This window comes from Eretmochelys imbricata, chromosome 24, assembly GCF_965152235.1.
Source record: "Eretmochelys imbricata isolate rEreImb1 chromosome 24, rEreImb1.hap1, whole genome shotgun sequence".
In the NCBI taxonomy this organism is placed as follows: Eukaryota; Metazoa; Chordata; order Testudines; family Cheloniidae; genus Eretmochelys; species Eretmochelys imbricata.
Genome location: NC_135595.1, coordinates 3,933,931 through 3,960,030, shown reverse-complemented (window position 1 = coordinate 3,960,030; position 26,100 = coordinate 3,933,931). Strand labels below are relative to the sequence as shown.

Below are 26,100 nucleotides of genomic sequence, written 5' to 3'. Positions count from 1 at the left end.
AACACATGAACAGAAAGCAGCGTCTCCCTCACCTGGGGGCCTATGTGACCTCCTCGGATGTATTCTCGGGGGTCCTTTGGAGCTGGTCGTAGATTGTGGTGATTAAAGGCTCTTTCTGTGGGCTCCGCTCTGTGTTATTTTCCAGGTGACGTAGGGCCTGAAACAAAAGCAGACACGTTTGTTATGGGGAGGACTTTGCAAGCCATTTTCTCAGCAGATGAATTTGGTAAAAATTCTCCCCCAAAATCAGCAAGGGTTGAACGTGCCAGAGCACAGACTTCTACCACCTGAACAAGCAGAGCAACTCCATTACCTGGTAACAGTTGTAGGTTGTTATCCTCTAGGCAGACCAGAGCGGGACATGACACACAGTGCTGTTACCCTTGCAGCAGTGGACATGGCTTAATCTCACCCCTCCAAACTCAAACCTCTACGCTAAATGAGGAAACCCTGGTAGGAACATTGTTTGTATGAAGTGTTTGGTCCTCAGTCCTTGCAATGGTTTGATGTGTCTGTGAAGACCCCACCATGGGTCATCAGCAGGGATAAACCCAGCACCTTCAGCCTCAAGAAGCACAAACCACATCAGCTTGGGCTAAAGGAGCGACACTGTTAACCAATAGCAGTAGTAGGTTGTTATCCTCTGCATACCAGTCACTAGAGGGAGACGTGGCACAGTTGGGCAGCGGGGTTCCCATTCACACAACACTGTCTTGGTGCAGCATGCCAACCTGGGGCTGCACCAGTGCATTCTGGGATCCTGGAGGCATAGATCCCATAGTGCCTTATACTTCTGCTGTCAGCAAAGACCACTGGGTAGCTTCCACCCTGCTTTGCAAGACAGGATGCATCTGAACCCTTGGGACTCCCGGCCTCTCCATCAGTGTATAGACAAAGATGTGGGGGGGGGGAGGGGCTCTTCACATTGCCCACATCTGCAGTGCCTGCCTGAAGGGCTCCTCCATGTGCAAACACAGACAGATGGCCGGCTGGCCTGCTCCCCTCCTTACACCTAAGCAAGGAGCAATAAACAGGACAGTGCGGATGTGGTGTAGGACGACACACTGCAGGCTCCTAGGGTCACTCTTCACCGCACAGCACAGCCGGGTTAGCCTCGCCCGGCTCTGAGCAGCCACCCCGCAAAGCCCTGCCCATCTTACTGAGTCTTCACTGGTGCTTGCACTCCCCCACCCACGCCGCTAGGACTTCTGGGGGCAGATCCCCCGGCTCTTAGCATTGCCGTGCGCCCAGCCGCTCTGATTCTTTCCCAGTGGTTTGTGGGAGAACTTGTCCGTCCTGCTGGGCATGTAGGGGATTGTGGGAAGGCACTGGAGGGCTAGGTGGGCCGTAGCCTGCAGCCACGCCGCAAAGTGGGTGGGGGACCGGCCTGAGTGAAAGCAACACCCTGGCTCTAACCCACCCCCCGTGGAGCCAGCAGCGCAGGTTTGAAAGCACCACTGAACTCAGGAGAGAGGGTTGTGTGTGGACGGGAGGGAGACAGGGGCAGCCCAAATAAGAGCCATACAAGAGACATACAAGGGTACCCCCAGCGAGGTACAAAGGTGCAAACGTACACACCCAGGGGAGATCACACTTCCAAAGGGAAGAGAAGAGACATACACACCGCAGAGAGAGCAACCCCCTTCCAGAAAGGACACATGCACCCATTAGAAAGACAGCCCCGGCCCCCAGAATGGAGCAACACACAGAGAAGCTCTACGCACACCCGAATGACAGCTACAGCCCCAGAGGAGATGCACAAACCAGACAGCGGAACGGTGTGCAGCACACAGGAGCATCACGCACACACACAACCCAGCCGAGAGAGAAGTCATGCAGACGCTTACGCACGCCTCCCCGGGTGCAGAGCCTGATGCTCCCCAGAGGAGACACACACACCCACAGCAAAGAGCAGCCACGCCCAGACAGAAGAGCGACACAATGGACAGAAAGGAGCAATGCACGTGTCAAAGAGAGAAAGAGCCCACCCGCTACTCCCTCTCCTCCTTGGGCCAGGCAGCTCGTGATTGACAGAAGTGATCATTTCTGCTGGGCAAAACAGCAGCACCTGGTGGCCGTAGCAAGAGGATGTAACTTCCTGGAGCTGCCACAAGAAGGATGTTTAAAGAGGATGTCAGAATCCCTTCCCCTAGAGAGATCACAGTCCAAACACACAAAGGGCGAGACATCTAGAGGGAGGATCTCTTTCCTACAGCCCTGCCTGCTGCATCACTTATTGCTAATGTCTAATGAAAGAGCCCCTGCCATCCCCCTGCACAAGGCAGTGCTTGGCGGGGAAGGCTGCTGGATAACCTCAACTCAGAGCACTCACCTGGTCATTACCTTCTGGGGGACTCCTCAAGATCTCAGTGTACTGTGGGTCAGACGGACTTTCTTCCACTGGGCCCGTGGGGGTGGCAGCTAAGGAAAGAGCATGAGGTTAAGAGAGAAGCGAGAAAAACCAAGTTCCAAGCAGCCCGGAGCGTCGGGATCTTTGCCACTCGCGCCTCACGTCTCTCGTGAGCTGAGCCCTGCACAGATCCAAATCCACAGAGCCACCCCCACAAAATCACGGGCAGGGAATCATGCGAGTCCTTCTCCAGAGAAGACACGATCAGGCATGTTTGATGCTAAGATGCTGAATCCTGGGTACATTTGGATCATAATGAAAAAGGGGTTAAGGCCTTGAATACGACGGGCATTGGGCCTATTCTCCCCGTGGCCAACTCTCATGAGTTTATCATGAGCCTCGTGGTAGTTGGTATGTTTCTTTAAGCCGCAGCTCCTGGAGTCATGTGATTACGGGAGAGTCTCTGCGCTCATTCAAAAAAAAAAAAAAAGCCAGATTCTAGCCTCCTTTGCAGAAGAGAGTTCAGATCAGAGCCCTGCACAGGACTATTATTTAATCCTGCTATTACGGCAGCGCATCCTGCGGGATCCCAGTCCTGCTGCAGGGCTCTAGTTCAGACATCACAGCAGAGTCCAGCCCTGGTGCAAACGATGGGCTGGAAAGGGCTTTCCTTACCCGGGTCAGCTGACTTCTCGTTGTTCATCCGCCAGCACCAGACCGCAGTCCCAAGGCTTAGCACTAACAGGAAGAAAGTCAGCACAATGTACCCTGGCTTCGAGAAGGACGCGTCTGCATCTGGAATGGCAGAGGCTGGAGGTTAGCGGCATCCCGCCAGGGCTTGTGGGTAATGAAGAGCCAGGGCTTAACATCCCCTAGCCATCAGGCCGCAGCTGAAAGAGATGCCGCCGCTCATGGGGCCTGAGCTGAAAGGGAACCTTCAGTGGCTGTGGGACAGACCCATGGTGAGAAGGGGACTTCAGACTCTACGCCCAGCAAGGCCATTTGCTCCCAGTCATGGGGGTGTTATTTGTTCACATGGGGCCCCTCTGAAGAGTAACCAGACCCAACGATGACTGAGCTGGATACAAACCAACGACCCGTTCGATACCCAAATCCCCTGAGGAACGCAGTCCCTTTCTACGCTGTGTAGCAAACGGGGCAGTGTTTCTCATTAGATCTGCGTCTCCCACCCCCATAGCCTCTGGGCAGCATGAGCGAACGTAGCATCAGGACACCGCAGTGAGGTAGAGCGGCGGGATCGTCCCTCATTTCTACAGACAGGGAAACTGAGGCATGGGGGGGAAGTGGCTGGACCAAGGCCACCTAGCAGGTTAATGGCCGAGCTGGGAATAAAAGTGAGGTCTCTCGAGTCCCAAGCTGGTGACCTAACCACTAGACCGCACTCTCTCCCTGAACCAAAGCATCAAGTGTTGCCATCAACACAGAGACAGGCCACAAGCCCCTCACCTCCACTGCGGCAGATGCTCTGCAGGTCGAAGGAGACGATCTTCTGATCCACGGGGTTGCTGACCGTGCAGGTGTAGGTGGCATTCCGGGAGCTGGGCAGCACAGACAGCTGGAGCGTCCTGCCATCAGGGGAGAGCTGGTGCCGAGCCGGATCCAGCTCTTGGACTGGGTTCCCTTTCCCCCAGGAGATGCTCACATTTCCCTTCCCCGAGCCCTGGCATTGCAGTGTGACATTGCACCCCTCCAGCGTGCTGGCGAGCAGTTGACTCCGGATCCGGGGCTGCGGCACGGGCTCTGTGTTCAAAGACAAGCGACATTCAGAGGAATCGGATCCGCTCCGGTCACCGTGACAGCTGATCCCTGCTGCTCGGAGCCCCGACACCCCGTTCACCCCGACCCCGACCCAGGGCAGGTTGGAAGTTCCAGAAGGGAAGAATGTGACTGAGCGCGCCCTTAGTGAGGCAGAAATTCCTCGGAATGCAGGAGTTCTGAGTGTAGCTAAACAGCACGGTCCAGGAGACGGGCAACCTTAGAGCTGGTCTACAGGAGAAGGTGAGGTTGACCCTGTTTTATCCATACAGTAAAACCCCCACCAGGCACACGCCATAATCTTGGAGCTGAATCTCTCTGCAGGACTCTGTATTACCAGCCCCCAACCTTGAAAAAAAATCACAAGTCAAGCCCCCAATCAAGGAAGATGATTTTTAAGCCAGAGGGTTTTGAAGCCAAACCACACACTTTCCTTGCCTTTGGCATCACTCCCGTCACCATTTCTAGCTTCTCTCTGCAACCAGGATGAGAAATATTTTTTAGAAAGGAAAGCTGAGATTCTCATGCAGTCTCTTGATTCCAGCAGCTGGGGCTTTAAGAGCCATGCCAGCTAGGGTGAGAATTGCGGTAACATTGTTTGACAGCACTGGCTTTCCTGTGCTCAATGTTGGGAGGGGGAGTCGTTGGAGGGGGGTGGTAGCTGCGGGGGGAGGGGAGAGGCTGGAAGTGGTGGGTGTGGCTGAAGCTTTGACTTTGAGCATCCTGGGTAAAATTAAGGCACATGCAGGGAGCTAGGGCTGGGGTTATATGCTGCTTGAAACCTTTATTGAACCTTAATAGGTGCATAGACTCCGTGCTGGCCCCTCTGCACAGGGGAGAATTTCACCCCAAGTGCACAAAATCATTTGGCAGTGTGGCCTAGTGGATCGAGCACTGAACTGGGGCTCAGAAGACTTGGGGTCTATTCCTGACTCTGCCCCTCTCCTGCTGGGTGACCTAAGGTGTGTCCCTGCCCCGTGCCTCAGTTTCCCCATCTGCAAAATGGGGGTAATGCTACTGACCTCTATTGTAAATTGCTTTGAGATCTACAGATGAAAAGAGTGAGGGATTACTGTTACTATCAGAGCTTCAGGCACTGTGTACTCCTGGAAACGCCGTTAAATAGCGATTTGTCAGCACTTACCATAGACCGTGAGGAGAAAGGCCTGATCCTCCACAGTTGCTGGTACGATCTTAACCCGGGCCTCATAAACTCCGCTATCGCCCAGCTCCAGAGCCTTGATCCTCAGCGAGGTCTCGTACATTTCTAGCCTCTGCTGAAATCTGTCGCTGGGATCCGGTCGCTCAAACTTCTCCCCATTGAACTCAGCCAGCTGGATCGTCTCACCTGTCCCAGCCTTAAAGCTCCATTCGATTTTTTTCACCTTTTTCCCGGGGGATAGATCCACAGACAGCATGACCGATCCTCCCAGAGTCCCATTCACCAGGTGGCGGGGAGTCCGTGCTTGGGCAACCAGGATATCTAAGAAAGAGGGCAAGGCAGAAACGTTACAGCCTTCTAGCGTGTCACAAGATAAACAGAAAAGCAGCAGAAAGGAGGCAAATCGAAGCAGGGTTTTTAGTTTGCTAAATTTCCCTTCCAGGCTGCATCTCTGTGTGCTCTCAGTAGCTCATCAGGTTATGTCTAGGCTGCAGATCAGGGGCGCGTTTGCAGCAGACAGACATGCCCACCCTAGCTCTAATCTAGCTAGCTCAGGTACTGGCTAGCTACCTGTGCACTCAGTGTCCCGGGGGGCTTGCACAGCCTACGGTGCTGCGGCTTCCCTGCTATTGATGCGTGAGCGAGCGAGATTAAAGCGGATCCGTCTACACCTGCCACAATCACACACCCTGAGGGCAGCATAGACACAAGCTGAGAGGGAAGGGAAACGCCTCTGTGACACGTGGCTAGAAAGGGTTAAACATCCGGCCAAATAAATAACCATCATAAGATATGTGGGGAGATAATGTTTGTGGTTTTGTGTACTTTCATATGTATGAGTAGGGTGGACAATGTTAATCAGGTTTCAGAGGAGCAGCCGTGTTAGTCTGTATTCACAAAAAGAAAAGGAGGACGTGTGGCACCTTAGAGACTAACCAATTTATTTGAGCATGAGCTTTCGTGAGCTACAGCTCACTTCATCGGATGCATACTGTGGAAAGTGTAGAAGATCTTTTTATATACACACAAAGCATGAAAAAATACCTCCTCCCACCCCACTCTCCTGCTGGTAATAGCTTATCTAAAGTGATCACTCTCCTTACAATGTGTATGATAATCAAGTTGGGCCATTTCCAGCACAAATCCAGGTTTTCTCACACACACCCCCCCACACACAAACCCACTCTCCTGCTGGTAATAGCTTATCTAAAGTGACCACTCTCCTTACAATATGTATGATAATCAAGGTGGGCCATTTTCAGCACAAATCCAGGGTTTAAGAAGAACATCTGAGGGGGGTGTTAATCAGCAGTCCCTGTCTACACTGTATTCTGATCATTCAGAGATCAAAAGAACATCCTGTCATGTAAATGAATTGTAAACAAGGGATATCTCAGTATTCATCTCTTTTTGAAATGTACTGTGAATGGTGGAGGAACAAGCAAATGGCCTCATGTTAATTCTATAGCTAAGTACCGGTGATAGACCTCCTTCAAAGTCTTCCTAATTCCCTTTTGTTCCCTGAGGAATTCCAACTTGTCAAAAGACATGAAATTGTATAAAAGATCTTTGGGTCCTGATTCTGTCATCTCACATCTGCTTAGGCGTCTCATCAGGGAAAGTCTGAGTTGCAAGAGTGAGGTCCCAGTTATGCTGGTACACCCGGAATATGAGATTTGGACATTGAACTATGACCTATGACCTATTTCTGAAGGAACTCTTTGCCACTAAAAAGCTCACCAGCTCTGCTCTGAATCTCAACCTCAGTGAACCGAACTCATGTCTTTGTAAATATTGATCTTTTAACCATATCCTCTCTCTTTTTTAAAATAAATTTTAGTTTCGTTAATAAGAACTGGCTGTAGTATGTATTTGGGTAAGATCTGGAACATTCGTTAACCTGGGAGGTGATGTGTCCGATCCTTCGGGATTGGGAGAACCTTTTCTTTTAAATGATGAAATAAGATTGACAGAATTTTTCATCATATTTGATGTGGGTACCTGGATGGCAGCCTGAGACCGGATCACTTGAAGGGAACTGTGTTGTTTGGACTTCTGAGTAACCAGTGAGGTAATAAAGAAGCTGTTTTATGCTGGCTTGGTGAATCTAAGTATTGGATTATCCACCAGCTTTAGGGGGGTTGTCTGCCCCATTCTTTGCAGTTCACCCTAATTGAGGGACCACAGCTGGCCCCCCCCCCCAGGACTCCGGTCACAATCACACACCCTGAGGGCAGCGTAGACACACGCTGAGAAGGAAGGGAAGCGCCTCCCTGTGCAGGGGGCTTGCACAAGGCATGCTGCACCACTTGAGTTCTCAGCATAGGGTTTCAGAGCGTGCTAAGTGGCGCTTATGCCTTCTGTAGTGGCCCTTTGCACGGGGTACATTCACTCTTCACGAGTTTTGCCTGAGCCTGCAAATTGTTATCAGGTGAATAATCACATAGGCCACAAAGATATTTAAGCTCCTGACTGCCCTATAGAAGTTTGATGGCATTTAGACTTCTATGATCTAGACCATAGAACTTAGACTGTGAGCTCCTTGGGGCACGGACTGTCTTCGTTCTGCATTTGTCCGGCCCCTAACACAGCAGAATCCTGGTCCAGGAGTGGAGCTGCCAGATAATAATTACAGCCCCATTGAGGTCAAGGGCTTGCAGGGCTAGAGCCGCAAGTGGAGACCATTTGGTCAGGGTAATGCATTTCCCCAGATCCAGCCTCCCGTTTGCAGGAAGACGTTCCTGTTGACAAGGAAACCGGCGAAGATTCTGAGCTCAGCTGTTTCTTTTTAGCCCACGTTCATCAGAACCGCTTTGGTAGAGAAGAATTGAAGCAGGAATCTCATCAGAACAACAGCCCCTGAGATTTTGGGAAGGGTTCCCCATAAACATGGCCACATCACCTTGCTTTCTTCATTTGCCCTAGTAGATTGACAGCAGTGAATTGACACAGTGAATTTGCCCTACCAGATTGACAGCTGGTAAACTGAGACCCCCTGCTGAATAATAGCTCAGGGAGTGTGTCTACACGGCCATCATGCACCATTCAGATACATTTTAGTTCATGCTGGTCTGGTTGTGTGATCCTCTGCGAAAGCCTAGCCCTGAAAGCACCTTGGAGAGAGGGGAAATGAATGTTCTATATTTTGTTTCTATAACAACAAATGCCAGCCTCATTAAAAGCCAACTAAAGCCTGCTGAGAAATCTGATATTTCTTTGGGATTAGGCCATGGGATCCCCCCCCGCACACCATCTGGTGCATTTTCAAACTGCGTTGACGCAGGCACGTGTGTGCAGTGCAGGGGAGTTTCACCCTGGGTGAAGAACGATAGCGGGCCAGCTCAGCTGTCTTTGCGGAGGCAAAGCCTTCCTTGGACTCAGCTGGGGCATATGTCCACATGATGTAGATTAGCTTCACTTTATTGAAGTGAATAGGAGCCCCCAATACCCAGAGGATATCCATCAGCATTGCTCCATTGATTGCTATGGGAATAGTCTGATTTACAACAGCAGCAAATTTGGCCCTGGGTAAACAATAGCCAACACCTTTCACCCTTTAGGATCCCAAAGGGGTTTGCAAACTGGATTGGCTAGCTCCTCCAAGCTATACTCTAGCTCAGCCAGGAGTTATAAGATGGAGGCAGGAGGCACTGGGTGAGGTTCCCAGGCTGTGCTCTGCAGGTCAGACTCCATGTCAGAATGGTCCCTTATGGGGTTAACAAAAACCATCTATAGAAAGGGATCATTTCACCCACCACCAAAATGCAGCCACCTCTGGGGTAGAAGAGGGCAGCTGTTTAATACCACACCTCCAATCTGATTTTAAAAGCTGACCAGGTCTGTTCTCATCCAGTCCTGGCTGGAAGGGAAGGGGCTGTTGGCCTATTGCCCCAGCTCAGGAAAGGCTCCCACCAGAACCAGAGCCCTCTGCTCTTTCAGCCTTTATAGGCATCAGGTGCACATCAGGTAGTCACCTGGCCCCTTCCCAGCTGGGGGTGATCATGCCAACCCCCAGGCCCAACGCCTGTTACCAAGAATCGAGGGGAAAGGGGAAGGGGAAACAGGGAGGGGGGAAGACCAAGGGGTAGGGGGGTGCAATGGGATGTGGCATTCATTGCAAGGGTCGCCCCAGTAGTTAGGGAAGCAGCTATGACACAGGATGCCAGGCTTCCTGTTTCAGAGTAGCAGCCGTGTTAGTCTGTATTCGCAGAAAGAAAAGGAGTACTTGTGGCACCTTAGAGACTAACCAATTTATTTGAGCATAAGCTTTCGTAAGCTACAGCTCACATTTAGGCTCAGATCTTCAGAGGTATTTAGGTGCCTAACTCTCACTGAAATCACAGGTGTCTAAACACCTTTGACAACATGGGCCTTCATTGCTCTGTGCCTCAGTTTCCCCATCTGTAAAATGAGGATAGTAGCACTGCCCTGCTTCACAGGGGTTTGGTGAGGACAAATCCATTAATGATTTTGAGGTGCCCAGATATTAAGGTGTTGGGGGGCCAGGAAAGTACCTATGATTTACAGTTTTAACCCTGGTGCCCTGACTAAATTCCAGCTTGGCTACAGTCTTGTTTCACATCCTCTTGTATAATGTTGCTGGGTGCTGTTAAACAGCTGCCCTACCCCACCCCAGAGGTGGGCAAAATGATCTCTGGCTTTAACGTGTTAAATCTTTGGGATGAAAGGTGCCATGTTACTGAATTTAAACCTAGTCCCACAAGCCATGATTTCCCTTCTCCCGTCGCCAGAGTGGATGTGGAGAAGAAACAGCTGTGCCTGTGTATTAAAGAAGATTAAATACCAACATCAGAGAGTTTACTTCCTATAAACCTTCCCGCAGCCCACATTACAAGCTGCCTCTTTGCATTGCTTTGTACACAGCTCTGCATAAGAAGTGCTCAGCATCCGTGGGGCTTTTGTTATGCTGATCCTATTTGTCTGATTTCAGAGTAGCAGCCCTGTTAGTCTGTATTCGCAAAAAGAAAAGGAGGACTTGTGGCACCTTAGAGTTACACAGCGCTGTAGCTCACGAAAGCTCATGCTCAAATAAATTGGTTAGTCTCTAAGGTGCCACAAGTACTCCTTTTCTTTTTGCTATTTGTCTGAGGCGTCCTTTGATTTTCTTTTTTTTTAAATCTGTGCTTTAAAACTCTTGTGGCTTTCCTGTGATTTAGCTCCTCTTGCATGTCACCTGTGTCAGGCTAGCAGGTTTACAGTAATTGTACAGTGCCTGGTGGTTAGGGTGCTAACCTGTAATGTCTGGTCCTGACTCAGGAAAGTCACTAAGCACGTGCTAAAGGGTCAGATTTTCTCCAGAGCTCAGGGCCAGATGTCCCAGCGCTCAGCACTTACAACTGGGGCTGGACTCTCCAGAGGGCACAGCACGCCCTGGAGAGCCAAGCACGTAACTGACCATCTAGCCTGATTTGTGAGTGCTGAGACCTTTTGAAAATCCTGGTCTCTGGATAAAATCCAAGTCCCACACACAGCTCCCATTGACTTGAACGGGGACCTGGGTTTCACCCACGGCACTTCCCTGAACGGGGGCCTTTGTCAGCGGTCAACAGGCAGCACAAAGCGAGTTGGCTTTGGCTGGGGGCCATTTGCCATGAACCCCCACCCAGGAAGGTAGACGAGGCCCCAAAATCCTACATCAAGTTAATTTGCCTCATCACTATTTCCAGACTCTTGGGACAGTTCCACAACTTGAAAGCTCTGACAGCCGACCTGCACCTGCCTGTATCAGGTACTTCTGTGGCCCCAGGTGTGTTTCCTTTGATGTTTCCACGACAAACAAACAAACAAAACATGTATTAACCACCTAGGCCCAGCTGGGGCTCAACTAACCGTGTCTACCCAACACACATGAACGCACCAGGCCTAGCTACATGCATGCTACTTCTCTGGCTGGCTTCTACAACGCAGAGCTCAGTAAACACCATGCTTTACTTGGTGGCTTTACTCGAAGGCTTGCAAACTATGTAATAGGATACTGCTCTATTCCTGGATGCAGCAGCCCCTGCGACGGTAGCACCTCAGTGCCTCACATTTTTAATTTATTTATTCTCACAACATCCCTCTGAGGTAGGGGAGGGTTGGTACCCCTGTTTTACATATGGGGAAACTGAGGCACGGATAGACTAAGCCTCACGCAGGAAGGTTGTGGCCGAGCAGGGAATTGGCTCTCCGAGGTCAAACACAATTTGACTGGGGAAAATTGGGTGAAATCCTCGGTCTTGTGGCCAGACTAGATGATCAAAATGCACCTTTTTGGCCTTAAAATATATGAATGAAAGTTTCAGGCTAGGGTGCTAACCACTGGACCATCCTTCCTCATCTCTGGAATACTTGGCTTTATTAATGCTTCCAACTGTATTTAATTTTAGGGATGTTCATCAAGATCTCTGCAAAACTCTGCACATACTAGCAACTAGTACAGCCACATACATCAGCGGCTTGGCGCAGAACCACCCAAAATTCTTCCCATTGTCCTCATCTGTTGTCAGGCCAGTTTACCAGAGGCCAGTAGCTCGGCTGATGTGTGGGGCTTGCCATGATCCTGACTTGTTCTTTAGAAAAGGCAACCGTTCCATAGCCACATATTTGGTCTCAGCTGTTTTGTTTCCGTTTGCTGCTTCTGCACCATTGTTCAGGGTAGTTTAAGGAAATGATGGGTTGGAAAGCCACCATGGCTGGGTGACTTTGCTACAATGAAATAATTTCCTGAGTTTGTCAGCGTGGTGCGATTTTTATCCTGTTTACCCAGAAGTTGTTTGGAACAGGTTAATCTTGGTAAATCCCTGGTCTCAAACTGGGAAAAGCTGGCTGCTCGTGGGGGAAGAGTGGATCATAACAGAAAGGTCTACGAGTTGAAGGGGAGAAGCATAAATGCTATGGTGCCGCAGGAAACTTTAAGATAGATAGATAGATCAGATGGCAGGATAGATAAATAGATGGGAAAGACCACTGAATAATGATGAGAGATAGAGATAGATGTAGGATGTTGTCAAGGTTCCTTCCCCACTCTGAACTCTAGGGTACAGATGTGGGGACCTGCATGAAAAACCCCCTAAGCTTATTTTTACCAGCTTAGGTTAAAACTTCCCCAAGGCACAACCTATTTTACCTTTTGCCCTTGGACATTATTGCTGCCACCACCAAGCATCTAACAAATATATAACAGGGAAAGAGCCCGCTTGGAGATGTCTTTCCCCCCAAAATCCTCCCCAAACCTTACACCCCCTTTCCTGGGGAAGGCTTGATAAAAATCCTCACCAATTTGCATAGGTGAACACAGACCCAAACCTTTGGATCTTAAGAACAATGAAAAAGCAATCAGTTTCTTAAAAGAAGAATTTTAATAGAAGAAAAAGTAAAAAGAATCACCTCTGTAAAATCAGGATGGTAAATACCTTACGGGGTAATTAGATTCAAAACATAGAGAATCCCTCTAGGCAAAACCTTAAGTTACAAAAAGACACAAAAACAGGAATCTACATTCCATTCAGCACAGCTTATTTTAACAAAACAGCCATTTAAACAAAACAGAATCTAACACATCTCTAGCTAGATTACTTACTAAATTCTAAGACTCTATTCCTGTTCTGTTCCCTGCAAAACATCACACAGACAGAAAGAATCTTTGTTTCTCCCCCCCACCACCCCAGCTTTGAAAGTATCTTGTCTCCTCATTGGTCATTTTGGTCAGGTACCAGCGAGGTTATCCTAGCTTCTTAACCCTTTACAGGTGAAAGGGTTTTTCCTCTGGCCAGGAGGGATTTTAAAGGTATTTACCCTTCCTTTTATATTTATGACAGATGTAGTTAAGAATTATCACTGATTTGAACCAAGTGATCATGGTGTATTTTGTACGTGGATCAGTCCAATTTCGGTCTAATGAAATCACAGCAGGGACGTGCAGTTGTTGAGAGATATTTTGGATCTGCGTTTGTTCAGTGCTAACCCATTTTTGGTGGCGGCTCATCGTTACACCAGACCTATGTCCTACACAATTGTGCAGACAGAGGAGAACAAAGAGAGCAATCGGGAAGAGCTACATCATCAGAAATGTCCTTTCATCTTCCTTATCTGCACGGCAGAATCATGAACCTGGGGGTTGAGACAAGCATCCTTTCTTTAAAAAAATGGTGACATTATGTTTTGCAGCAGCGTATTTTGTAAAAACAGCAAGTTTTAGGAACAAGATCTCTCTGCTGCTCTGTCTCTGCTATTAAATGGTTTCTCTAGAACTGCGGCTTTGGTGAGAATTATTAGATCTGTGGATTAGCAAAGTGAGAATTAACGGAGGTTCTTCTGTCTTGCTCTACATAAGAGCCCAAGCTCTCAGCTGGTATAAAATGGCAAAGCTGCACTGGGTTCAGTGGGTCTACAGCAGTTTACACCAGCTGGGCACCTGGCCCGTAACGTTCATGAGCTGTTGATAAAAATCAGATGATAAATTTGCAGAGACTAACCTCCTTTCTTCAGACACCTGAAAATCAACAACCTAAGGAAGAAATCCCGATTGTCAGCATCCTTTATTTCTTCGGTGATACAGTTATAAATTCTTTAAAAAAACCAACACCACACAATCAACTGGATTAGATAACACTCTGGAAAATATCTAGCAACAAATCTGCAGTGGGTGAAAATAAATTGGTCTAGAGAACTGTTACACCTCTATTAATATATCTTTGATATTCCACTCGCATTAATTTAACATGCAATAACTATCCAATCTGAAAAAATGCATAGAAAGCTGCCATAAATGCATTGAAAACAATTTACTATGGGGAAAAATATACCAGCTGGTTCTCCCTTCAGTCTCCTGCTCTTTGCTATACTTTCTGACATTATAGTATTCCTTTGTCCTTGTGCCAGACTCTGCCCTGTGTGCACAGAATTTAAACCAGTTCTGGTTCACCTACCTGGAGAGAGGCTGATCAGCGTCACTAGCAATAAAGGGAGAGAGGGTTTTTTGCTGGACACCTCCATGTCTTCACCACTCTCTGGGTCTCTCTGCGCTGATCCTGATAGCAGAAGCAGATGCTGGGAGATGGGGAGGAGCAACACTGCATCATGGCACACCCTCTAGGGGTCTGTGTATCCAGGAGCTTAGCACCATTATTAATTAACTGATTATCCATTGGTACACGAGAGAGTATGCAGGGCACAGGTCAGTGTGCACAAAAAATCATAACTGCTTCTCTGACGGCTGGATTTGCAACATGGCCCTTCTGCCAGGCTGTTGAGTGCTTGCTTATACCCAAGTATTGATGTCCTGGCTCGTTACGGAATCTTACATCAGGACAATTAAATCGTCACCTCCCCAGATTCAAATCCCCCTTGGGCTAGGGGCATTCCTAGGACATTGTCTCCAAATCTAAGGAGTGCATGTGCAGTGGTTTAACTATGTCTGTGTGTCGATCAGCCCTAAACAAGGATCCACAGGGAAACACCAAGAATGAAGGAACCCAGGGCTCGATCCTGGGCAGTGCTGAGAACCTTCAACTCACATTGACGTCAATGGGAGCGAAAGACTCTGATCCTGAAAGGGGTCTCGCCCCCGATCTCCCATGGGACCTGGGAGGAGCTGGACGAAAGGACTTTGTAGGAAGAACTGAGAATCCTGCAGGATCCTGGGATGACTGAAGACAAAGGCCAAAGATCCAGGGCCGTTGTCGCTGTGAAGTCATTTACCGCAGCGCAATGGTCTCACCACCCTTCTGAGCTGGTGGCGCTTTACCCCCACTTTACAGAGGTCTAAAGAAGGGCACAAGACACAGGGTGGCAGAGAACTGGGCCCACCGAGGCCCCGCAGCCTCCAAGCCTGAGGGGAGCCAAGAGATCTCCACACTGATTGAGTGCGACTGAATAAATCAATTCCACTGGGGGCTGTAAAAGCCCTCTGGGCAGCTGCGGGAGAGAACAGGGTGGTCCTGTGAAGAGAATCACGTTCCAGAGAAGGGAAATATCCCCCTGTTGGGCTCGTCTATGTACCTGGCTTGCTGTTCTGAGGCACAGAATGGGGACATACGAAAATCCTCTGGAGGGAGGTGGCTGGGTGGCTGGGACGCCTGTTACCAAGTATTATCATCAGCAACAAAAAGGGATCTTGAGCCACAGACAATTGAAGTAGGGCCTGGCCCAGGGCAGCCGATGGAATTGCTCCCCACGACAGGTGCAAGAGTCACTGGGGTTTGCATCAGCCCCTTCTACTGAAGCCATCTGGCTGCTCTGCCATCTGGCTGGCAATCTGGGCTGGCTTATTGGACTCCCAGGAAAGTCAATAGAGAGTCTTTCCCTGAGAGTCGGCTCCCTTCAATCAACGGGAGTCTTTCCATGGGCTGAGGCACTTAACTTAGCCAGTTTTCAGCACCTAGCGATCCCAGGGTATGCATGCACCTGTGGCCAGGCCCCAAACCTGGTTCCCTGATGCGCTTGGGAGCTGCCGTCTCTGAGAGCCGGGTGTCTCATGTGAACGATCAGCGTCTCCATTGACCTCCGTGCACCCAGGCCGATTTAGACGAGCTGTGGATCCGGCCCAACGCCTCTCCCAAGCTATGGTCAGTGGGATGTGCTCTAGATGCCTGCAGCGGACTGGAACTGAAACGCTAGGTTTCCAACCGCCTCGTCTGCGGGGAAGTAGAGGGCAGACGAGCTACTTTGAGAACAGAGAAGTATTTGCAACCAGCGCTTTTATTATAGACTTGTTCAGGGAGCCAAATTCTGCCTACAGACATGTAGTCCAGCCAGCAACCCTGTGCAGTCCAGGCCAAGACTCAGTGGGGCCACAATCGGCAGGACACACTGTGAGCTGGGGGGCCAGAGGGAACCACAGGGTCTGACTGGGTCAGAATCTCCTCTATATTCATCCCAGACTAGCCCTGTGTCTTCTCTACATGGAGGATGCCATTCCCATTAACTCTTAGGAGCGTTGCAAATTTGTATCTGCAAGGAGCACTCTGCCCAAACTCTCCTGCTTAGACAAAGCATCAGGCCCAGCTTTTACCAAAGGAGGTTGCTGGCTGCTGAAGCCATGGAGGGAGGCAAGCACCAAAAACAGGATGGCCACATGCGGGTATCACCCAGATGATATTCAGACCTATGGAACAATACTGGATGAACGGGCCCACTGGTCTGATGTGATCCAGCAACACTGCCAGTAAATAGGACAATAATGAAAAGGAGGGGGTCACAGCACGACCAAACACTGGACTAGATAGAACCATCAGTATTAACAAGAGGTTGTGGGGGGAAGGGTGTCCAATGGATAAGGCAGTAGGCAATGAGACCCAGATCCTTAAAATCAACAGCAGTTAGGTGCCTACGTACCTTGGAGGATCTGACCCTGAGTCAGGGCTCCTGGGTTCGAATCCTGATTCTGCCAATGATTTGTGAGCCAGTTGCTTTGCCTCATTTTCCCTCTCTATGAAAGGGGGACACTAAACAGGGCTGGTTGAAAGTTTTCCTTCTACTCCTCTTTTTTTGCTGGAATTTGGGTTTTCGACTCCATGTAAATTTTGGCAGAAAGCATCTGCCATCCTAGAAACGTTTTTCATCAGAGCCCCGAGAAACTCAAAGAACAAATATTTTCCCAGTCCAGGACCACACGTATTTCAGGCTCCAACAAAAAATGTCTCCGTTTTCTGCTGAAAAGGATTCCCGCCCCCTTTCTGCTGACATTTTCCAGGAGGGGAGAAACTAGCTAATAATAATCCTGGCCCTCGGTAGCAAAGAGCTGGCTGAAAGACAGGAAGTGTTTCTAACAAGAAGGAAAGATTATTTTTTGATTTAAAAAAATCGCTCCAGGCAAAAAAACAAAGGAAGAGCGTTGACATAATAGGCTGTTTTGTTTCAGAAGGACAAAGTGGGGGGAGGGGAAATGTCAGGTGTTTCCTGTTCTGCTCTCAGCGGTTCTGGAAATTCAAGGAAAATGATTCACCTGTTCCCAAAAGACTAATTAAGCCCTTCCCCAGCTGGAGCACCTTCCACCGGAGAATCTCAAAGCACCTTACAAATCCTAGGGTGAAATTCACCCAGGAGCAGAGGGCTGGCATAAAATCTAGGCACCAAATAAGCTTGTGCAGCTGCCCAAATATTCACAGCAAAGAATCCAGGACAACCCAGTGGCTTCGCATGAGGCCGCCATGAACCTTGAGCAAATTCACAGAAACTCTGATTTGTCTGGGGCTGGTTCCTGGATGGAACATCTGGGGACTAAATTGTGCAGAGTTTGCCCTTACCCACTGGCGAGAAGGAGAAACTGAAAGCTTCTGATATGAAGCTAGAAGCCAATGGGTGGAAACCACCATCTTCCAAAACAGCTGGGGAATGCAGTTTATAGAGAGGCTGGATGGCATGTAGTAAATGTCCCCTGATTCTTCAGAAAGGCAATGCACTGTTCTAGAAGGAAGTGAAACCAATCAAGGGAGGGCTGGCATCCTTCTGGCAGCTGATGCGGGTACAATTCTCTTTGGGGTTGTTAGATCTCGGCGTGTGCATGTTTGGACCAAACCGCCCATCCTGACCTGGTCCACGGGGCTTCTATTCCCATGTCAGCGCAGTCACTCCCTAACACCTGCCCCTACAGTGATGCCAACGAGTAAGCTGGACCCAGGAGGAGGGCAGCTGGGGTAGTTCATAGTGATACATAATTTACAGACAAACAAACACAGCACCAATAAGATGGGTGTCCATCATTGCCTAGCTATCCAGAACCCTAGACAGTACAGCCCAAAGGGACGACTGTGGCCATCTAATCTGACCTCCGGCGTAGCAAAGCCAGAGGGTTTCACCCAGTAGTTCCGGCATTGAGACCAACTTGTGAGTGAGCTAGAGTGGGTCTTGGACAAATGCAGCCAGTCTTAATTTAATGACTTCAAACACAGCACCACATCCCTAAGTAAATTGTTCCAAGGGTCAGTTACCCTTGTAAAGACGCGTATTTAGTAGGAATCGGTGGTTAAGTCTCGGGTGTTTAGGTTCTTAACTTCCATTGATTTCAATGGGAGGTAGACACCGAAATACCTTTTACAATCTGGGCATGAGTGCCTCAGATGTTAACAGTTGGGAGGCTCTGCTGCCTGGTCTGGAACCAGCAACCTACCCGTGAAAAGCTCTGCGGCCCGTTGCCAGCCCCCCGAGCTCTCCAGCTTCTCCACCGGCTGCAATATCCATCAGTGAGTCTCATGCAGAAGGCAGCTTGTCCTACAGGACCTGAGCCCTCCCTGGGTGAAATCCCACCCCTAGCGAGCCTGTGGGAGTTTCACCGTTGATATTGCTGGGGCCCGGATTTCACCCACAGTTGCAGCACACAATGGGTTAAAACAAAACCGAATGGGTAAGGCGTGAATAGGGCCTAGAGGGCCCCAAACAGAGAAGAAGTGGGGCAGGGGGATGAGATCCAGTGCGAACCCTGCCCTTGCACGGGAATGTGCTCTTCCCACCTTGCTCCAGGCTCAGCGGTTTTGCCTCTGCCAGCCTCTCGAGGCCGAGGGGCAGCCGCTGTGCCCCTCACTCTGCATTTGCAAGTGGAGGAGCAGATCTCGATCCCATCAGGTTCCAGGGGAGCAGGATTCGGCTCAGAGGAAATGAAAAACATGTTCCAAACAACAAGCATGTTTCCATCCCGGGGCTGCCAGTGTGACGGGCACAAGACAGCACGGGGCTGGGGAAATTCGGCAGCTGCCGTGTCCCGTCAATCCATGTGAGAGCCGCTCATGACCCAGTCTCCACCCTTGATGGGCTGGAAGGAGGCACATGAGTTCCCATGTGACAGACGTTAGTCACTGGCTTCTGCAGAGGGCTACCGAGGAGAACACAACGGAGAGACTGTATTGGAGACAACACTGTTCTATGCAAGTCAACGGATCTCCGGCATATAGGGCAAGAGTGGAACTACCGGCTGTGCGAAAAGGGCTTGTCTACATGGGGAGTTGACACCAGAACTGTGTCTGTGCTGTTATAACACCCCATGTGGAGACTCTGTGCTGGAAGAGAAATGACTTTATTCTGGTGTAAACGACTTCCTTGGTTACACATAAACATCGACAATGAGGCCCGTTTACATGGCCCTGGAAACCTAGAGCAGCCTTAAAGTGAATGTAACTGTAATTTCTATCCCTTTTCATTCTACCCACTTGGTGCAGCCAGAATGATGCAAAAGGCCCTCAGGGTACGTCTACACTGCAGTGGTGAGGCCATCCTGCTGCAGCGCTGTAATGCCGACCATGGTACTGGCTGTTTCCAAGTCCTGGCAGGTACTTCAGCGGTGGAGGTCATTCAAGTATCTAGCTCGACAGACCGTCAGCTGCCCCTTTCCGTGGTCTGAATGCAGAGTCCGCCTTGCCTTCCCTGCACCATGCCTGGAACAGCTCCGCAGAGACCACAGGTTGAAACCTGCTGCATTAGAGAGAGAACCTTAGAGTCATTATGGAAATCCAACCACTTCAGCCAATCAGTGAGCAGGGCTTTGAATATGTATCACTAGACGCGTGGGTCAGTAACTGCATTGCTAATCCCAACTCAGCACGATACTTGAGTATTAAAGTACTCTCAACTATCCGGTACTTTTATTTCTCTTTACCGTGGAGAAACATCTCCTTTAGACAAAGCTTGCTCAGAATATTCTCCGACGAGCAGGAGATTCTGGGGACCAAGCTACACCTGGGGGTGAAATCCGGACTCCACAGAAGTCATTGGTAAAACTTCACTAGGGCCAGGACTTCACCTGATAGCCTGCTCCCCCCGCCTCCCCGTCAGTCCCTGTCGGCCCGTACACCTTCTCATCAGGTGTCTGCGATACGAGGTTCGAGCCCAAACACCAGCGTTAGGGCGTTTTTCTGTGCAGCAGGTTCACAAGGACAATGGCATTGATCCCAGGAACAGAGCCACAGTAATGGCTCTCCAATGGCAAGGACTGGGAGCCGCTCCTGCAATGGGGAAAAGACAGAGTCAGGGGGATGACTGACAAGCCTGAATCCACATTTGCACTAAGACCCCTTTACTTCGCACTGGCAGAGTAAAGGGGCCTGGAAGTGGGAGTAAATTCCAGCGTTGCTCACTGCTTTAGCGGCGTACATGAACGAAAATCAGGGCTGTGGCCAGTGTATTTATTCCTCTGTCCGGGGACCTGGTTCTCTGCTCAGTTACACTGCTGTAAATCAGGAGTGGCAGCACTGAGACCAGAGAAGCTAGGCTAGCATAAAGCCGGTGTAAATGAGCAGACAGACACGCCCGGCTGATAACTCACCTCCGCTTTGGCAGATGCTCTGCAGGTCAGGAGAGACGCTCTTCTGGTCCCCAGGGTTGTTGGCCGTGCAGGTGAAGGTAGAGTTCGGGCGGTTGGGCTGCAGAGACAGGCGGAGGGTCCTGCCATCAGGGGCCAGCTGGTACCGCTCAGAATTGCCCAGGTCTCGGGGTGGGTTCCCTCTCATCCAGGAGACATTAACCTCTTCCCTGCCAGACGCCTGACACTGCAGAGTGACATTGCACCCATCAGCTGTGCTGGAGAGTGAGTGAATCCATATCTTTGGCATTGGAACGGGCTCTGCATTCAGAAGAAATAAAATGAGAATGAAAGACTCTGGGGGCCTGACTCTCATTGACACAGAAGGCGTCTACACTGGGGAAAAAACAACCACCTGGCAGCTCAGAGTCCAGGTCAGCTGACCCGGGGGTCTGCTAGAGTGCTCAAAGAAGCAGTGGAGACATTCCTGCATGGGCTGGAGTTCGGGCTCTGAGACCCGCTCCCATCGCCAGACGTTAGAGCCTGGGCTCCAGGCCCGAGCAGAAACTTCTACACTGCTATTTTTAGCCACTAGCTCAAGCCTCAAGAGCCGGAGTGAGATGACCTGGGCTCTGAGTCAGGTGACCCGAGCGCTGAGACTGGCTGCCCGGGGCTTTTCTTTTTTTTTGCAGTGTAGATGTATCATAAGGGCTCTTTCCATGTCTCTGGCAGCACAAAAGGGCCTTACAATGGGCCCACTTTACACCCCTTGAAGGCCCCTTTGCACTGCCAGGGTGGGGTAAAGGGGCATTGATGTAAATGAGCAGAGCCTCAGGGAGGCTGCCACTAATGATGGGCCAATGCAAGACAGTCTAAGGCTATGAATGATTTGCAGGGGGCTGGGCAGAGCTGGGTGAATAGGGGATGTGACTCTTGGGGCACAGCTAGGAGATACAGGGACACCTCACGGGAATCAGATCTGAATCCCCTGGAGAGCTCCATCCTCCACCAAACGCACAGCAGGGGCTCCCTCTGACAGCTGCCTGGAGGTGTGCTTTGCTGCAACTCGTTCACAAGCATTGAGCACCACTGTGCTAGCTTGGATGGCATCCGCAACAGAGGGGATAATTGTGCACAGGAGAGCCAGGGAACCGCTATGCAGGTAGCAGGGCCATCACGGCACGAACCCAGCATACAACGTGCAGCTGTGCACGTAACCGGGCCATCACAGCACGAACCCAGCAGCCCCACACAAGGGCTGGAGGGAGGTTCTCAGTTATGCAGAACTGAGGGCTGGGTGACAGCCTTCCTCCCGCACATCCTCCTCCCTGCCTCGTGCAGGCTGGGAAAACCCAACCCCAATGCACGTATTTCCTCCGCAGGACACAAGCCAGGAGTTATTATCCACGGGGCCTTTTAATAAAAGCGAAGGAACACGCTTTTGTTAACAGCCCTGAAAGATGATTTCACTTGTTCAAACTTCAGTTCAACACGGTTTTAAACAGTCACTTACCACAGACCGCGAGGAGAAAGGCCTGATCTTCCGCAGTTGCTGATACGATCTTAACCCGGGCCTCATAAACTCCGCTATCGCCCAGCTCCAGAGCCTTGATCCTCAGTGAGGTCTCATTGTACATTTCTAGCCTCTGCTGAAATCTGTCGCTGGGATCGGGTCGCTCAAACTTCCCTCCATTGAACTCAGCCAGCTGGATCGTCACACCTGTCCCAGCACTGAAACTCCATTCGATTTCTTTTGCCTTTTTCCCGGGGGATAGATCCACAGACAGCACGACCGATCCTCCCAGAATCCCATTCACCTGGCAGCGGGGAGTCAGTGCTTGGGTTAATCCAGGATCTGAGAAACAGAGCCTAGGAGATCAAAGTTGTGGGGGGCAAGGGTGGGGGTGGCCACTGATTTCCCCACTTGCTGCAGCACAAGCCAGAGAGAACAAACTGACGGGAGTCCATCCCTATCCCCAGCTGCCGGGTCTGGTTTTGGCCTCAGAGCTGACACTAGAGACTTACCCTCGGTGTTTCTAGGGCAGCCATCACCGTAGCATTTGGGCACCTCACAATTATTCATGTTTTTATCTTCCCAACCCCCACTGTGAGGCAGGGCAGTGCCATTATACCCATTGTACAGCTGGGGAAACTGAGGCACTGAGCGCCTAAGTGACTCACCCAAGTGTGTGGCAGAGCAGGGAATTGCACCCAGAACTTCCATCTCCTAGGCTAGTGCTCTAACCACTAGGCAATCCTCCCTCTCTGCTACTCTTTTCCACCCCCCCCAAGAATCCCAATACCCTACTGTAGAGGGGTAGTCACCCGCTCCAGCCCTGACAGGGTTAAAGCCAGCCCTGGGAGAGGGGTGGGGCGGGTAGAAAAGCCCAGGCTGATTGGGGAAGCAGCTACAGCTGGGCCACGCCTTAATCAGGGTGCAGCTGGGCCCTATAAAAGGCTGTGAGCCAGGCACTCAGCTAGTCCCTCTCTAACTGCAGAGAGGGAAGGACCTAGCTGCCTGAAAGCTAAACAGGAACCTGAGGTGGGGGTAGTGCTGAGGAGCTCCTGCCTGGAAACTCCCCGGGGTGTGGGGCTGCAAAGGGGCAGTCTGGGGCTGGGTAGAGACAGTAGGTCCTACCCCCCACCCCACCCCGCCTTGCCTATGATGACTGGCTTATACAGAGTGCAGTTTACCCCAGTGAAAGGCAGTAGCCCATAGGCTGAGGCAAGGTGGGATTACGGGGTTGGGGGTTCCCTGGGGAGAGGAGACCCAAAGACTGAGGGGATACTGCTGTGGCAGAAACCCCCAGGTAAAGGGGCATTGGGGTCCAGGAGGGACACAGGGGCCAGCAAGAGGCGGGACACTGGCCGGCAAGGGGCGCTGCAGAGGCTGGTGAGCTAATTCCCTGGATGACCAGTGGGAGGCGCTGCAGGAGTGAGTCTCGCCTTGTTACACTTACATATCCATTTCTGTTCCCATCAAGCTCTGGGAACCAGAACGGCCTCCTGGTGACACCCCCCCCCCCCCCAATCTCAGGGGAGAGAAACATCTCACCTACCTCCGGCACAGAGCTTGGGGATGGGGGGCTAGACCCAGCAATTGTTCCTGGCAGGGAACCAGCTATCAGAGCAAGGAAGGAGCCCAACACACGCTGGGCCAGATTCTGCTTTCAGTTACACTGGTGTAAAGCCAGAGTCGCTGAGCTCAATGGAGCGGTTCTGGATTTGCACCAGCATTAGTCTGGGCACAGGGGCTGTGGTTTCCAAGGTTCCCCTTGGCACGAGGTTGCCACATGTCTCACAGCCGTAACGCCCCATCGCTCACCTGGGGCTTGGAGGGCTAGAGCCAGGAGAGCAAGCAGGGGGAGCTGAGCACGGCCCCAGCCCATGCTCTCGCAGCAGGAGGGATTTGCCTCCTGGGAGCTTTGCTTCCCCCGTCGCCGCTGAAGAAGGCACTGAGACGACAGTCAACTCTACACAGCTGCAGCTCCCTTGGATCACAAGCTCTCAGTGTTACTTCCTCCACACGTCATTCTCTCTTTGCAACAGTCCACCTTGCCTCCCTCCCACCGCAGCGCTTTACAAACAGCAGCAGCTTTAGCCCCATCTGCAAAATGGCCAACCTGTGGGGAAACTGAGGCACAGAGAGCCCGGTGGGGTCTGGCTCCTGACCAGGTACTGTAGCGGAAAGGGGAGCGTAATGAGCCTCCCATCCTTTCAACCACTCACCCCTGGTCTCGGTTGCTGCCCTTCCCCTGGCCCGAGCACAAGAACAGCTACCCTGGGGAGGAGGAAGACGAGGACTCCCTGGCCCATGCTGCTTCCTCCAGTGGGGGCTAGCCATGTTGTTATGCCGCCCCTGCACCGGGGAGCACCTGGAATTCAAGGTCCTGCACAGAATTCCCACTGGGTCAGTGCAACTGCAGCCCCCACCCTGACCCGGGCCAGTAGCTCTCCAGCCTTTCTGGAAGTGACGCTTTAGCCAGACACAAGCCATGGGCTCCGTGCAGGGTGACGGGGTGGAATTCTCTGGACTGTGCTAGGCAGCAGCTCCGCCTCGGGTCCCTCCTGGCCGTCAGATCTGAAGCATACAGGCCTGATTTGTGACTGGCCCTAGCGGTGCCCAGCGCAAAACCGTTCCCCAGCATGTGCCTTAACCACAAACCCAGGCAGCCGCCCACTGCAGGGACAAGGGCCCCTGCTCGGAAATCCATGTGTTCGGCAGGCCCTAGCGCCCTTTCTGCCTGGATGGTCTCCTGGACAGAGCACTCCCTCCACGGGGAAGCCCTCGTTTTCCCCAACCCCACGGGGCAGCGTGAGACAAGGGGGCACCCTCCATGGCAGGGTCTGCCCGTATGGAGCAGCTTTGCCCAGGATTCCTGTGGGGATGGTGGAACTTCACGGACTCGCCAGCCCTGACTTGGCGGGGCTTGGGGGAGCTGAAGCGGTCACAGCACCTACGAGCACGACGGCTGCAATCGAGCTGGTCAGAGAGGAGGTGAAAATGAAAACGGTCCCACATGGACACATCTGTCTCCAGAGTCTTATGGAGATCGGTGGCTCCAGAACGCCACCTCCATCTGGGTTCAAGTGAGAGAGATTTGAAAGCCATGGATGGAGCTGAGGGCTGGTAAAACGCGGTGCGTAAGTGATGAGTGTTTTAGAAAGGTGATGATAGGCCGCTGTGTATGGGGATGGATAGGCGGGTGTGTATGGGGGTAGCCGGATAGACAGGCATCTATTCCTTGTTATCAAAGCCAACTCCCATTTGGCTGTACATTGCAATCATGCTTGTGTGACAGCTCTGGGTATTTTGTGCACGAACAGGCTGGCCCAGACCAAGGTCAAAACCACATCTCCCTGACAACAGCAACATGTCTCTTGTTGCCAAGAGCTGTGGTCTTGCTGAGACACTCGACTACTGGCCTGCAGGGTCCATCAGCCTGATTCCCAGCCCAGGGAAACCGAGGCCCCTTCATACCCCTCCGGCAGCATTAAGGGGCCTTGAAGACAGCGTCAGTTACAGTCACACCCATGCTGCAGCTGTTTCAAGGGGCCTGAGCATCAACAGGGCTCAAGCCCAGAATCCCCACTTCATTCAGAAGCCTACATGTGAAGCCCATCTGTTCCCTTGTGTTCAGCTTCCTGGATCTCCCTCACCACCACCCTCCTTGTCTCTCCCCTCCCTGGACCATGTCACCCATGCTCTGCTGACTCTACAGGTGGCATGAGGATGCTCCACCCTCCCCACTGATTGAGCTCCATGGATACCCTGATTCAACACAGCTCTTCAAGCCCCACAGCAGACTGCAAAGGGTTGTGCTCGCCCCTCTGCGCTGGGTAAGTTTCAGTAGCTCAGAATGGATGGTCTATTTAGCAACAACTTGAGAGCCTCTCCCTCCATCTCGCCAGCATAGCACCTCCCAGGAGGCGGTGTCCAGCTGGTCTCTCTCTGCTCTCCCTCCCCTGCTCCCTTCCTCACTTCTGTTGAATTCTTCTTTCGCTTTGTCCCATCCCAGGGCTGTGCCTCTCCCACACATCACACTGTGCTGGGCTTTCTCACCCACCCTGCTCCTTCCC

General features: G+C 51.3%; 2 protein-coding genes across 2 annotated transcripts; both read right to left on the bottom strand.

Annotated features, from left to right (window-relative positions):
- Positions 1-40: 40 nt before the first annotated feature.
- Positions 41-14,285, bottom strand: LOC144279892 (SLAM family member 8-like). The gene is made up of 6 exons (XM_077841596.1): positions 14,219-14,285; positions 5,271-5,609; positions 3,818-4,111; positions 3,026-3,145; positions 2,333-2,421; positions 41-157 (listed from the first exon to the last, which is right to left on the bottom strand). The coding sequence occupies exons 1-6, from the start codon at positions 14,283-14,285 to the stop codon at positions 41-43; spliced, it is 1,026 nt and encodes a 341-aa protein (XP_077697722.1).
- A 5,841-nt stretch (positions 14,286-20,126) lies between these two features.
- LOC144279891 (T-lymphocyte surface antigen Ly-9-like) lies at positions 20,127-22,603 on the bottom strand. The gene is made up of 4 exons (XM_077841595.1): positions 22,546-22,603; positions 22,034-22,375; positions 20,545-20,841; positions 20,127-20,224 (listed from the first exon to the last, which is right to left on the bottom strand). Exons 1-4 carry the CDS (start codon positions 22,601-22,603, stop codon positions 20,148-20,150), a joined length of 774 nt encoding a protein of 257 aa, XP_077697721.1. The 3' UTR covers positions 20,127-20,147.
- Positions 22,604-26,100: the final 3,497 nt, after the last annotated feature.